We start from the raw sequence: 15,929 nt of genomic DNA, 5'->3' as shown, positions 1-15,929 counted from the left end.
GCCCGAGCAACTGTGAAACAAATGAATACAGATCCTCGGCGGAGGAGCGAGCCATGTGTGGGATGATCACCTTTCACAACTTCTCTCTCCCGCCTCTCGCCCTCCATCTGAGAATGGCTGCGCCTGAATCTCTTGTCCACAGCAGGGGCCACGGACGAAATGGAATGAGAAAGGCTTCCAACCCTAAGGTGCCCAGCCAACCTCTATCTGGGAAAGGCTGGGGATGGTCTCAGAATCCTGATCATATCTTAAAATAGGTCACATCTGAGATTACGTGGTCACTTTAAACGCTGCGTAAATATGTTATAAGAAGCACCATACTTTAGGTTAAGACTGCAAATGCTCCATCCTCTACCTGTCACCCAGAACTCAGAGATTCGTTTCTAGTTCAGTTCCTCTGATTTTGATATTATTTGTTTCAAAGACTAATCCTTGCTTTCGAGCCAAAATCAAAACCACACGAAACCTGAATAAGACCTGCTAGCCAGCCTCTAGCAGAGAATCAAGAAAAAGCCTTCGTCACTTCATGCCTGAGATAGAAAAGTGTCTCAAAAAACAAGCTAATTTATGTCTTTACACCCCAATCTACACCAGGATTTGTTGAACAATGTTTACTTATTAGAGAGATGTAATTTCATTATACATCATAAAATCAGCAGGGGTATTCATGTATTACGAACCATCCCTCCTCTTCCATTTCCATTCCCTAAAGCTGAGTGTTCTTTAGTACAAGTGCACATTTCAAATACAGGCCACATCATCATTTCTCAGGAAAATGTAAAGTCTTTTCATAAGGCTTACAAAAAAAGAGCTGCGATCATAGCATGGACATTAACTGTAAGCAACAATTTTCAAAAACAACAAGCAATAAGATAGGTGGTTGCAATTGTTTTCGCCTCTAAATCAAGCAAGGAAAATCTTTTCAAGTGATGGGTAAGTTGTATAGAGCAAACACAGAAAATATGTACAGAAAAATTACAAAAATACTAAGTATTGTTACAGATGACTGGATTGGCATTTAACAGGCTGAAAGAAACCAGATCAATCTCAATCTCACTGGGGTCAATTCGGGTGCTCAAACCAATAAAACAAATTTTTTTCTTTATGTTTGTGTACTAGAGGTGCTAAAATATTAACCAAGTCTGCAAATGTCATGCACAATAAAACCATTTATAAATATTAAAACACTTATTCATATCAAAATCTGCTTAACAAAAATAGATAGCAGAAGTAATAAATCATTAGGACAATACTTAGGAAGAATAAAACATAAAATACCATTCTTCCCCCAAAAAGCAAGACAAAGCAGGGAAGAATGGATTTGGCAAAGATAATCTTAGTATACTTTGATCATTTTAATCCCAGAAATTATAAGCAACGGTCGAACAAAATCTATAATTAGCTATTACAATCAAAATATTACAGGTAAAATAGGTTCACATAATTTTCTCGTAAGAACAAACTCTAAGTTACTGTTTTACTTCCAAACTGTAAACTATTCTGTCACATGCAGATCACAAGACGACTTCGAACCAAAATATTAAAACCATGAACTTACACAGAATATCCAGTCAACAAAGATAATAAAACTAGAAACATGGCATAAAATTACAAATGTCTCACAATCCAATCAAAATTGGATTTGTACGTGCATGTTAAGCGTCTAAGGTTTAAAACATCACAAGATAATCAACTCTGCTTTTTGTTCTGTAAAAACAAGTTGAACAGGACTCTGAGCACCTGTACTGGAATGATCTGTACTGGAATAAGGAAAATTTCTATTTAAAAGCTTACTAGACACTTGTTCTATTACAAAGACATGTTCCGGTATTCGTGTGCAGTGTTTTGTAAAGTACTTTATTTCCATTAGCATTATAAATTTTTGTTCCTCAGCAAATCAGCAAGAGACTAATGGCACAAATCAATATCATACTCTACATAGCAACTAATATTAGGTCATTTATTATAGCAAAGGCCACTAGAAACTCGGCTAAAGGTATATCAGGCATTTCAATTTGAACACCATTTTTTTAACAATGTGTCACAGGTTGAGTGAGTTTTTCTTTTATAAGGTAGTCTTCATAGGCTTAAGTGCCTCCAACTTCTTAGATCAGGTAGAAATGTAAGAACACCTCAAAAAAAGTCAGCCATGCCTCCTAGGGGTCTTACCACCAACTACAACTCTCTAGAGGTGACCAATTTCTGTGCTGAAGGGAGCGAGACAGAGAGGCTTGTGAATAAAAGAAATAAGGAGGGCAGAAGAAAATAACTAACATTATTTCAAATCTTTGGGGCTCCAGAAGCTTTTCCACAGGGGCCAATGGAATGAGAGAAAGAAGCATTCAAGGAGCCCCACACTTAAAGGAACCCCCAACCCCTCACCGGGATGAAAGGAAGAAATTATGGAATTTCCTCCTGCCCCACTCCTGCTTTGTTCCAGAGGGAGGAGACCGTCACGGGGGACTCCTAGGGATGACCAGAAACCAGGGGACACAGGACTTCCCTGCCAGCGTGAAGTTCCCTCATCCTGTGGAGTTTCTAGGCTACAGCATTTCCTGATGGCAGAGTTCTGTTTACTTAGAGGTAAAGTCTAAATAACCAATCGATCGGTAATGCTTTCGGTTTTAAATTTGCCTTTTTACTACTCTCATTTCCAAGACTTGTAAAAAGGATTTAAGGACAATTACAAGAATATTACATATCACCTCAAAGAACTCAAGTCACATGGAACTAAAGGATTTTCCTTTAAATAGTTGTGACTGATTAAAAAGAAATTGTGTTACTCTATTAGGTTAGTAGCCAAATATAGATAAGTACAACAGTTTAATGCTTCTAAATACATGATCAGTCTAGAGTGCTTAAACTTAAGCCCCACAGTTTGACACTCTAGAAGAAAAAAGAGAAACAAATCCCTTTGGTCCTGACTTAACACTGCAAACAGATACAACACAGATACAGTGCGCTTTGCATAATATAGTCTTGAGATGTTCCCTTCTGCCTCTCAATATCAGAATTTCCACAGAACATCAAGTACTTTTTCTATAGATCACGGTGCCATAATTCAATACTTTCCCTTTCTAATCCTGATGCACACTCCCTTCCAGCTGGCTCTGTGAACACAACGAGGTAACAAACCACAGATATTTCTGGGGAAACCTCACCCTTTCCTTTCAGCTGACAAAGTAGGCAGTAAGTACAAAAGGGCTGCTTTCGAATTTTCAGTTCTTCATGAGCAACCAAATGGTTTTCCCTTTTGTTCCCCAATGTTAATGAGAATATTTTTTCTGAAGAAGAGAGATACGCACCCAGAATGCAACAAAAGACCTGAGAAAGTAGTCAAGGAAGCAGAATGTGAAAAGCCAACAGAGACACCACAAAGTGTTTACACTAAAGTTTAGGGATTTTTGTCCCCACCCCCACCCCTGTCCCAATCAGAGGGCTCTTACTCTTAGCCAATTTACTCTTATTTTATATTTAACTCAAATAAGTTTGGCTGCCTGGCTTCCACACTCCTGGGACACTGAAAACAGTAAATTAGCCATCAGGGCAGAGAAGCTCTTAGGGGTGAGAAAAAACAGCCCACCAGCAAAAATTGGAAATAATTCCCAGATAATAAAAAAAGGAAGAAGGAAGGTTATTTTTAAAAATATGAAACGTGAGAGGCAATTCAGTCTGGGTCCCTTACGTTAAGACAAACAGGTCCACTCTCTTCAATAAGCAAATGGTGGCAATTTTACAGCACGGGCCAAAACAATAACTCTGGTCTTTGAGAAGAGGTTTAAAAAGCCAGAGACACTTCGAAATATTTCAACAAAAAGGTTAACATTGTTTAAAAAATCCAAGCATTCAGTGACTTTTAAACCCTCAGTTATCTAGAAAATCATTTCTTAGAAGGCTGTTAGAGAATTCCAAAAAACTGAGGCATACATAAAAAATAAAGGAAGGAATGTTGTGTAGTTTAAGGCCTCTGGGAGTGGGGGAGAGAGACTCATTTAAATCATATTTAGCAAACCCCGTCCTAGCCCTTCCCCCTCCTTTCCCCAGCAAACCTTGAAAATACCTGCCTACCAAAGAATACATTAATATTTAAATCTTTACTGACTGCAGATACTTCCCCACAACCTCTACAATATACAGTTCCGCCATCTTACCTTCTTGTGTATTGTTGGTCCATCCACATATGTGCTCAGAATGACCACTACCTTATAATCATCAGAAAAGTGACTTCAATTCCAGGTTAAAATAGGTACTACAGTGTGGCTTGTTGAAAGTCAAACCCAAATCATTTACCACGAGTGTCTTTCACTGAACAAAGAAATCCTATTCTGTTTCCAAGGGGGATAAAAAAGACGAGCCTAACCCTGGTAACCTTAACACAAAAGGAAGCTAAAAAGGCAGGGACTCGATAAGAACAAAGGATTGTTCTTTCTGATGACATCAATACGTATTAAACACGATGTGTTACACATCCTTCTATCAATATCTGAGATGATAAATTTGCAAATTAATACTACATTGGTCATAACTGCATAAAATTACAATAGCACCCTCTTTAGAAGAGATTTTGATTTATATAATGGTAGTAACTTTTATGTGTTTAATGTTTCTGAAATTAAAGGAGGAGATGAGCCACGGTGCGCAAGCAGAATACAACGTACGAGAAATAATTACGCTTGTGACCTCATGCCCTATAAGGTCACTCTGCATCATAGGCCAAAGGAAATCAGGAACCATCAGCATTTACCTCCGAGTGGTCACTGCCTGGAATGAAGGGCAAGCGTGGGTATATTTCATAAACCAGCAGGAGCTTGACCTCATAAAAAAGTCAATTATCAAAATGCTACATGTAGAATGTCACAAAAAGAAATATATAAAAGTGGGTTCTGCAAAATATCTTCCCTTCGAAATAAATCTGAGACAACTTAAACAGTTCATTTTCATCTGAATCGTAACACGTGTCACAAAGTAACACTAATCCCGTTAGTAAAAAGAACCCGCAGAATTTATAAAAAGTATTTTGTAACATAAAACATTATAAATACATGCTAAAGAGTGACAACTCAAAATATTTACAATATGTACGTAAGTCACTATCACAAGAATGTATGCAATATTTATAATTCCAGTCCTGTTACCAGTACAGTAAGAATCACAATACACTTACCCACAGATATTCTATCAAAAATTAGGCATCAAAAGTTTACATACTGCCTGCATTTGTAAGGGATAAAATGTTTCCTAACACGTTCTGGGACAGGGCTCCATCACCTGAAGCAAAATTCTCACATCACTCAATTAGGACTTGGTTTTTATGAACATTTGTGAACTGGCTTTTCAGTTAAGGCAGACGATTGCTCCTTTTTCCTCCCTAGTGATTTCTGGTCTACGGCCAGAATCCCTGAGCGATATAAATTCACGTGAATTCCGAGGCAGTGACAATAACGAGAACAAAACTCCAGAAACCAGCAGAGCAGAGGAAAGGGGACAGCCGGCCAACATTCACTAGGTGTGTAATATACTGTGCCGGATGCTGTACAGAAAGTTCCTCCTTGAACGCTCTCAACAGCCCTAAGAAAAGCAACTGGCTTCTGGCCCACTGCTTTCCTGAGGTTCTCAGAAAACCCACACGAGGCTTTTATTGCATAATGTACCTAAATAAAATTCCAGAAGACCCCAGTCAGTATGACCAGTTGGCTTGTCATCTTAGTCCCAGCTCAGTGACTTACTGGCTGTGAAGTGAGAGAAAGGTACTTCCCACTTTAAACCTCAGGCTCCAGATCTCTAAGGCGAAGGGCGATCACAGTCCATCAGCCTGGTATGATATTCTGCTCTTCAAGCAAAAGCATTTTCAGAGTCTCAGACAAACATCTAACAAAGGGACTCTTAGATCAAGCCCAGTCATAAGTCAGGAGCTGCCAATACCGCATTGGGAATTATTGCACATTTTTAAATGCTTAGGATGATTAAATTATAAGAAAATATCTGATGAATGATGTATTTTACCAGATACAGTGCTTAATATTTTACCTACTTTAGTAAGAAGACTCCTATGCTAAAAATAGGTTTTAAGTTTCTAAAAGAACATTTTATGCTGTTAGCTCGCCACGAGAATCATCTCCTCAAACATTAATGACCATGGGGGACGCGATTTCACTACAAGCATGTTATGGCAGGTGTGGGCTGTCCACCAGCTGGCTCCATAACCTTTTGATCCCTCTGGACAGCAAATCTGTTCAGCAGCCCTATGTGGTCATTTCTCATTTGTTGTATGCTTTCTTCTCCTTTCACACTTTCAGAATCCTTACTCCCTCAGCTTGACATTCTTTTATTAACATAGAAAGCTCCCAGTAAAGCAAACTAAAACTAATTTTATACTCAGGCAATGTAAAAGTTCCAGAATAGATTAATCTATGATAGCAAGAGTTGTTAGTGCAAGCTACTTTAAACGTCACATGGAGAATACATGTTTATTCTTTCACTAAAAATACAATAACATTAAGTGAAAAGATTAAAATTTTAAGTAAGCCAGCATTCCATTAATTAATAAAGTACTCCAGGATATTGTAACTAAATATGAAGGACTATAATTTACATACATGGAAAGGTTGAAATCTGACCTAAGAACAACCTAGTTTCTACTTCAACGATGACGGGAACCATTACAGAGTAATTTTCTTACAGTTATGTTTCTGATTCATTTTGTTGTTGTTAAATTTAATATGGCTAGAAATTACAGTCTGAAATCAGGAGTAGCTAAGGCACATATCTACTCATTCTTCTATCCCCACCGCCACTTTAAGATCTAAGGCTGCTGGAGGAGGCAAGGAATAAAGAGTGGTTAAGACAATAAGTTTTGTAGTCTGACAGTCACTTAGTAACCGAGGGACCTTAAGAAAGTTCTTTAATCTCTCTTGGCCTCAACTAACTCATCTGGTGGGGGAGTGGGGGGGTGGGCAGTGACACTAGTCCCTAGTTTACAGGCTTACTGCAGCGGTTTAATGAAATAACGCAGACCAGGCACTTAGCAAAAGCCTGACAGAGAAAGTGTTCAATTAATGGTAGGTATTGTGATTATTTTCCTTATACTGTATCCTCTCTGGACCCTCTAATAGACCTCTCACCTAGCAACATATACATTCTTATCATTGTTTCAGGGAGTAATTTGTGACTACATTACACTTTTATCTTGTACCAAACTCATTCTCTTCTTTCCAGGAAAATAAAACAAAATGGCATTCACCACCATTGTTAATGGTACCTCTCTTCCCAAACTGTCAAGAATACACTGCACGTATCTTCGGAGTTTTCACAGACCTTTCGGGGTAGTCTGTAATCAAGCCTTAGAAATACCTTCTATTCCACTCTATGTACATCTAGGTCTCGGTCGCATCTCCCCTCCATAGTAGCTGCCCAACTACTTATTCTGCTTCAGCCCACTCTCCCACTGCAGTCCATTCCAAATAAAGGTGTCCGGAAATGGTTTCTCAATATTCCATAACAGCGTTCTCCTTTCAAAAGGACCTCCGATGATTTGCTAATGTTTCCTCTTCAATGTAGTCTACAGTGTTTTACTCACAGTTTGTCCTTAAATTGAGGCATCTTTTATTCAATAAAGTTTACGATGAGCCGATGAGCTGTTTTCCAGAATATTATAAAACTAATAGCCGCAAGTTACTGAACAAATAGCACTGTTCAGGGCTCTTCAAATACGAGAGTCACCACTGACAAACAGCTGGTAGAGTTATACCAGTTGTAACAATTATAGTCCTTTTGTACGTCATGTATTGTCTGTCTTGACACGTATAGTGAGCATCTTATTACCAAGAGCTTCGTATTGGCAAAAATCATTTAAAACGAAGCCACCTGAGACCCAGGCCAAATTTTCAAAGTAAAAAGTTTTAAAAGTTTCATTGAGAATTTAGCCAAAATAAAATAAAATAAAATAAAACAAAATAAAATAAAACTGATTTTGTTTCATACTGCATTTGACCTAGCAGCATGATTACCAAGATTTGATGCTGCAAAAAATATGCAAACCCTTCAAGAACTTTTCCCAAGGTCTTTCCCAATCCGTTCAAATTATTTTCTTCTAAAAGATCTTCACGAATTTTCTTTCTTAACAGTACACTGGTCTAACTCTACCCAATCTTTATTTCTTAAGAATTCACAATTCCAACTTCAACTTGGAAAGGATCTACCTTCTACTGCACTTGCATATCATCAGATCACCACACGTTGGCATCCACAAGCATAATAATGCAACAGAGACAGATGCTACTGTTTAAATAGAGTAGGATTTTTGATTGGGATTAATTTTATAAGAGGGGCACCCGGGTGGCTCAGTCAGTTAAGCGTCCAACTCCCGATTTCAGCTCTGGTCATGATCTCACAGTTTGTGAGATGGAGCGTTGAGTCAGACTCTGCACTGACAGTGCAGAACCTGCTCGGGGTCCTCTCTTTCTCCTTCTCTCTCTCTCTCTCTCTCTCTCTCTCTGCCCTTCCCCTGAGTGCGCTAAGTAAATAAATAAACATTAAAAAAAAAAAAAGAGGTCAGTCCATTAGAGAATATTCTGATACATATTTAAAAAAATTTTTTTTTCAATGTTTATTTATTTTTGGGACAGAGAGAGACAGAGCATGAATGCGGGAGGGGCAGAGAGAGAGGGAGACACAGAATTGGAAACAGGCTCCAGGCTCTGAGCCATCAGCCCAGAGCCTGACGCGGAGCTCGAACTCGCCGACCGCGAGATCATGACCTGGCTGAAGCCGGACGCTTAACCAACTGCGCCACCCAGGCGCCCCTATTCTGATACATATTTTTTAAATCAGGGGCGCCTAGGTGGCTCAGTTGGTTGAGCGGCAGACCCGCTCAGGTCATGCTCTCATAGCTCCTAGTTCGAGCCCCACGTCGGGCTCTGTGCTGACAGCTCAGAGCCTGAAGCCTGCTTCAGATTCTGTATCTGCCCCTTCCCTGTTCATGCTCGCTCTGTCTCTCTCAAAAATAAACATTTAAAAAAAATAATAAAAAATAAAAAATAAAATAAAATAAAACTCCAAACCATAGGGATTTGGAAAATGCATGCATAGAATTCAAAGATCCCTTAGTGTGACTTTCAATGACTCACTTTTGATGATAAGTAGTAGTGAGCATATCTGTGAGTTTAGTACTTTCTTCGTACCTAAGCATCGGAAATCGGAAAGCTTTGCAGAGAACTCTTACGTGATATGACATGGTCCATATACTGAGGTAAGTACGGGGCCCAGGCATCAATGGCTTCCTTCCGTCCCGCTTGCTCAATTCTTCTCAGTTCAGCTAGAAGCAGGGCCTGCGCGGCTTCTCTGACCTGAGCAGGAAACAGATCCAAATGAAAAAAACAGAAAGCAGATCAGTTAGTGAGGTGTTTAAAAACTGGAAAGTTCATAATGAAATGAAGCTAGAAAATATACAAGTCACATTAATTTACGGGAGAAAAACTACAGACCAAATAGTGAATTAAGTATTTAAAGCAGAATAAATTGGATGTGAGCAAATGAAAGACATTTTAATGAATGAGCTCGCTGAAAAATATTTTAACACTAATAGACAGAATATGTGAACATTTACGCAGCGTTGGGTTTAAAACTTCATTTTCCAAAGCCTTTGAAACATTCTTGCACTTTCATTTAGCATTTTCACTTTAAAATTTCCATGTCATTGATCCTGTTGAAAGTCACTGTTAGAAATGTTAAATGTATCTTCTCTTTTAGCCTGAAGAAATCTAACCTTATCTAGTGAGTTTCTTTGTATGATATATGCTAAATCGGTATTGTTTGTACAAACGTATGTATAACTCCGCACAATTCATGTGTCCCTAAGACGTGCTTAAACGATTTGTTTTCAACAAATAAGCAAAGTACATTCTTGTGTACTAATATTAGTTCTATAGAAGGAAACTAGTTGTCAAAGTTACATCATCCCAGTTTTTCCTTCAATGCGGCACACAACTTTTATTTTGCAGTTTTAGTGTTCTTTTGGAAAATTACCACAAAGCACAGAGTCAAAGAAGCTAGTCAATTGTCAAGTGGTGTATCAATCAATTTATTAACTCTTTATAACTGAAAACGTATCAGCAGTATCTGATAAGAGTTTAAATAAAAATTCTTTTTAATTATAACTGATTTTTGAAGTGAATTCAAAAACAATTCAATGCATAACCATGAAGATTTGAGTATGGTGCGATTCCACTTGGAGATGAGGGAAGGGAAACCAGATGCAGGGAATATCTATATTTTGGTAAGTTCAAAATCTTGAATGATACAAACTGCTACAGCTAGACAGGTCAAATGCCATAATAAAGGAAATCGCTATAAAACATTTCCAAGTTCCTGGTGATACTACATTCCAAGCAGTATCTAATACAGCAGAAGTCCATTAACACAAAATAACAGCCACCATTTATTGAGCTCCTACCATGTGTCAGGCTCTGTACTTACTGTTTCACTTGCATTATCTGATTTGATCCTGACAGCAATCCCATGAGGAATATATTATTATCCCCACTTTACAAATGAGCTTCAAACAGGTTAAGTAAATTGCCCAGGGTCACAAAGTTAATAATTGGCAGAACTGATATTTAAACCCAGGTCTCTTCGAATTCCAAAGACTTTTATTATAACACAGTACCTTCCACTGGACAATGGCTATTCACTCAGAATTTGATTGGTGTAATTACAACCCAGTGTGTGATTTGGGGGGAGGTGTATGTGAGCATGGATGTATGTGTACAATCCATACAAAAACCAATACTTAAACAGTTCCAGGAAATATATGAAAGCTTTTGTCAAATATTCACTGGATTAAAAAGTAAACAAATTCGCAAGCTGTAACATTACTGTTTGGTATATAAACTTAGAAAAAAAAATCAGAAACCCATATTTTCTGTCACATAATAAACTGGTGAAAAGAAATTAGGTAAGTATTAACCATTTCATCTCAAGTTTACACATGTCTAGGGCGCCTGAGTGGCTCAATCGGTTAAGCATCCGACTTCGGCTCAGGTCATGATCTTATGGCTTGTGAGTTCGAGCCCCGCGTTGGGCTCTGTGCTGACAGCTCAGAGCCTGGAGCCTGCTTCAGATTCTGTGTCTTTGCCTCTCTCTCTCTCTGCCCCTCCCCCGCTCACACTCTGTCTCTCTCTGTCTCTCAAAAATAAATAAACATTAAAAAAAAATTTACACATGTCTAATGCGTTCATGTTTTTGTTTTCTAGCCATATCACAACGACGTTACCTCCAAGCATCGATCTTGCCATCTCCGAGCCAGCATCTCTAGAAGTGGAGGCCTAAACTTGTCCAATCCCAGCAGGTCTGGCAGCATAACACAATGCATAGCAGCCAACTGACTCCATCCTGTTAAAATGTAACATAGTATAAATACTTTAAACATTTTGGCATTCCCTAAAGATTTTTCTTCAAATATACCAAAAACCAAAAAAAAAAAAAAAAAAAAAAAAAGAAAAGAGGGCAAATGTGCTAAATTGTATTGTTAAGGATTTCCACTTTTATTAGATATTTTATACAAAGAATTATATCAAATGTAGTTCATCTCTAAATCAAGTAACTGGTACTTATAAGAACTTTCAAAGTCTTAAATAAAAATAAATTTCCTCATAAAGTACATTCAAATTCTACAAGGAAAACAAATTTCTAAACAGTCCCTTGAAGATAAAATATATTCAGGGTTGAGAAAGTGTAGAAATAAACATGTACTAGAGTAATAGACTTAAAACCACTTTCAGTTAAAAGGGCATTCACACAGATATCCAAAGATAAGTTCATGTCACTTAAGGCCTGGCCATCTGTGTATGACCACCTTATCAGTCAACAGAGATGTCTTCTCTTGTCTGTCACAGGGCCTTTAATTAATACTTATCGACCTCTTTTCTTACAAAGTGAACCAGATATTTAAACACAATCATAACTGAGTAACATAACATCAACTTTGAGGGGAAATATGAATTCAGACATTTCATAAAATAAAAACTGGATAATCTAAAATTTACAAAATCTTAAGCATCATTAACTTTAATTTATGGGGATAAAAGTTATTTTTTCCAAAATTCTAATCCATAATATGAAACTTAAGTATATGAAGAAAACAAACACTGTAAGTCGCTGCGATGTCTAAAAGCAACACTACCCAGACATTCTCAAATAGTCATTTCAACCCTGTTTTAAAGGTGTCTGAAAAATATATACACAATAAATGCTTCAGTCTTCCCAAATCACTCATGAAGCCACTATTAATCCACAATAATTACCATAACACCTTCTGGGGATAATATTTAAAGAAAAATGACCAAGAATGAATGCAAAAAGAATTGTCTATTACCATATACAAGCTGGGTTATCTGTGATCGCAGAATTTTAACAAATCAATGTTTTGAAGTCATCTAAACTGTAGTCTTCTAAAACAACAAGAACCCAGGGTGCCTGTGTGGCTCTGCCGGTTAGGCGTCCGACTTTGGCTCAGGTCATGATCTCACGGTTCGTGAGTTTGAGCCCTGCATCAGGCTCTGTGCTGACAGCTCAGAGCCTGGAGTCTGCTTTAGATTCTGTGTCTCCCTCTCCCGTCCCGTCTCCTGCTTGCGCGCTCTCTCTCTCAAAATAAATAAACATTAAAAAAATAATAAAAATTAAAAAAATAAAATAATAAGAACCCTACCATAAAATTCAAAACTATTACTGGGATTGTTAAAAAAGAGAGAGAGAGAGAGAGAGAGAGAGAAAGGGGGAGAAGGAGAATGAGTGACAGATAAGCCACCTATCTAAAAATTCATCCTTTCAATAAGAAAATTCTCATCAACTGAGAATATATGATTACATAACTTAGGTGATGAGCACATACATTTTAGATTACAATTTCTTTCCAAAGAGGATATATATACATATATAGAGGATATGTACATATATATCTATACACACGCAAATATATATGTAAACATAAGTTACCACCTAATAATTTCTTTAAGTGCTTTAATGTCTCATGAAAGTATGAAGCATATTTATGAGCTAAATTTTAATAGGATAATGATTCTCACCATGGTCCAAAGTCAACAGCTTTTTTTTTGAACAAATTACTATCTTTCACAATAGCTTAACAAACATGACCGTAACTATTTTTGCTAAAACCCAGTCTTAACATACTAACCTTAGTACATGCCTATGACAGGGAAGCCAAACAAAAACTAAGTTACACTTTGGTGTTCCTGTGTTTTCTTTCCAAACAAGTGCTACTTAGAACATGAGCTCTCTATACTTAATGGATATTGTACCATTCTTTCCAGTTGAATGGACTGGTAATGCTGCTTTTTAATAAAGAGTCCGAATCAATCTGGGTTACGTTTGAGATTTTGTAAATTTCTTCCTTTTTATATTATACATCCTGGTGAAGGCTAAGCCCATGATGTAAGTCAGAGCTCACAAGTTCTGCTAGGCTTCCAGGCAGTATAAATAATCCTCGTGGGAAAAAAAGGTTTGTGGATTCCATTCACATTTTCAGAGCTCCAAAAATACTTGCAACTAGTCTAAATCCACAGGGATAATATGGTAGTCTAACTACATCTTAAAAATTGAAATTATGGATTTTTGCCTCATCCAGAAACAGAAACAGTAAGGAGGATAAACAGGTGAATTCCTCACAGTCTGTAATCACTGGTGCTAATCAACATTCTGAAGACTTTTCATATGAGAATGTAGAGAGGCCCCTCACATCTCCCCCTCACCTCAGAGTAATGGTACATGCAAAATAAACTCATTAGTTCTAACACCAGAGATCACATGACAAACATCACTATGAAAACCAATCCACCTTTTAATATCTACTGCACATCAAAGATTGGCATCTCTGCCCTTCTTTAACAGCATTCTAGATTACAAGAAACACAAGTACGCCAGCCACGAGTAGCATTACATTTTCGTAACTGGTCCTCAGCACTGACATTAGCAAATCAAGTTATAAAACGGAAACTTTTGGATATCACATATAACAAAACAGATAAATGTATAAATTAGATAAAAAGAACATGTCATATCAGAATAAAGCACAGACTGAGAGGGAGTTGTTAGAAAGTTGAGAGAGAATACCTTCATTTACTAAGAAACAGGTATGTAAAGCAGGAGTGGAAGCAGGGTCAGAGCCAGAGTGATCAGCATCAGACCGAGCGGAAATGACAGGAGCAGGAACTTGCAGAGAAAACAGAAGAAATAAAGAGGAGAGAATTGAGGTACAGCGGCTTCTGAAAAAAAGCTCAGTATTAGTGAAGAATGAAAAACAAAACTGGCAAAACATAGTAAATGGAGAACTGAAAAATGATGTTTTAATCAGAAGGGCATGATCGTCAAGGATTACAGCAGGGAAAGGATACATCTGGACAGTAACCACATTGTAGTTCAAATTCCATTTAATATTCAAATTTATCAATGTATCAGCTAATATAAAAAACAGTTTTAAAACAACTAAGACTACAATAAAAAATGACAGACATTAAGGATTAGCAAAAATATAATCCAATTTTTAAAATGTACCACATACTGAAAAGGTTTTGCTGGTCTTCATACTGTCGATTACATTTTTCTAATAATTTATTTCCTAACTTTACGTGTAAGTTATTTTCTTAACATCTGAAACCAACATCCACTGAGATCATTTCAATTTTCCACACTCATTTTATAAAAATACAATTTAAAACACACCAACTTGTATAGAATATATGTTCTTTTGTGAGAAGAACCCTAACATAGCTTCATTCTTTGAAGTTTAAAAAATATTTTTTATGATACAAATGCTTTATATTATAAATTACTGAGTGTTCTAATCCTTATATAATACATGCAACAACCTGCACCCCACACCCCCAAAAAGTAATGTTACCAGGAAAATGTTTCAGCTTAAATTATCATATGAAAAGGCAAAAAGACCGTATGGCACACACATTCTACAACTGGAGGTCAATGTTAAGATTTAGAGGTCACCATTTGACACTTCCTTCCTATGGAGAAATTACCATATGTCATGCACAAGCATCTTCAAATTAATCCCTCTCCTTTCTTCTGTCATTGAACAGCAATAGGTTTGGGCTCCTGAACAGATTAAGCATTGTCCACTGAATGATATGTTTGTTTTTCATGCAGTGAAGTTCCTTTGTAGCTACAGGACAGCTGCATGAAAACAACTTTTCATAATTTCCACACAAATGCGTCATAATGTCAATCAGGCACGCGTGAGGTGGTAAACAGCACAACTAAGAGAAGCACATGAACAGTAATAAAAAGCAGGAAATCCAACTCCATAAACCCTAAGAAGCACATCTTGCACATATGAAAGTTTCATTTGGGAAATTATATATATTTTTTTATTATCACAGGCCTGTTTTTTGTTCCTTATGAAATTAAAATGACTTTATAATGTTATGTTTATGAAAACACAGAGCTTTTAATGGCATATTTCATAAGATCTTCAAGAATTCTATTGTAATCTAATAAAGAAATCTCAAATATTTCTATGTTCCACTTAATAAATTTTTCATTTTTTAAATCATTTTTAATTATGAATTCAGTTATTATGGCCTAGAAAATATTCACTTCCTTATGCAAAAAAGTTGGCAAGCCTGGTTGGCGAAGAGAAAATTGTCAGGCTTTAGCTTTCATGCTACCAAAATTGTTGACAAAGTTCCTCTGGTGATTTTCAACAAGTGGGACTTTTTTCCTTTTTAAGAGAAATTATAGAAAAGGAGAAATTATCATCATCCCTCAAAAGGCTGTGGTGACTGTGTCTGATTTTTCTCTTAAGTGAGAGGACGCCAGAATTAGAACGTGAGGAAATTCAATAAAAAATGAATAAAAGTGCAGGACAGAGTGACCATTACCCTGGCCAGGACAAATAAGTAGTG

General features: G+C 37.1%; 1 protein-coding gene across 9 annotated transcripts in view; it reads right to left on the bottom strand.

Annotated features, from left to right (window-relative positions):
* WDR7 (WD repeat domain 7) overlaps positions 1–15,929 on the bottom strand; it is a 360,496-nt gene that overhangs the window by 227,161 nt on the left and 117,406 nt on the right. For 6 of the 9 annotated variants that reach the window (XM_043558949.1, XM_043558946.1, XM_043558954.1 and 3 more), the window contains 3 exons: positions 14,125–14,223; positions 11,270–11,388; positions 9,221–9,344 (listed from right to left, as the gene is read on the bottom strand). In XM_043558949.1, the coding sequence (XP_043414884.1) occupies positions 9,221–9,344; positions 11,270–11,388; positions 14,125–14,223 (342 nt within the window). The remainder of the gene's footprint in view (positions 1–9,220; positions 9,345–11,269; positions 11,389–14,124; positions 14,224–15,929) is intronic. The other 3 variants (XM_043558952.1, XM_043558953.1, XM_043558955.1) reach the window with 1 other exon arrangement.

The sequence above is a fragment of the Prionailurus bengalensis genome, chromosome D3, assembly GCF_016509475.1.
Source record: "Prionailurus bengalensis isolate Pbe53 chromosome D3, Fcat_Pben_1.1_paternal_pri, whole genome shotgun sequence".
NCBI lineage: Eukaryota > Metazoa > Chordata > Mammalia > Carnivora > Felidae > Prionailurus > Prionailurus bengalensis.
The sequence above is the reverse complement of the archived record's forward strand: the minus strand, read 5'-3'. Positions and strand labels throughout refer to the sequence as shown.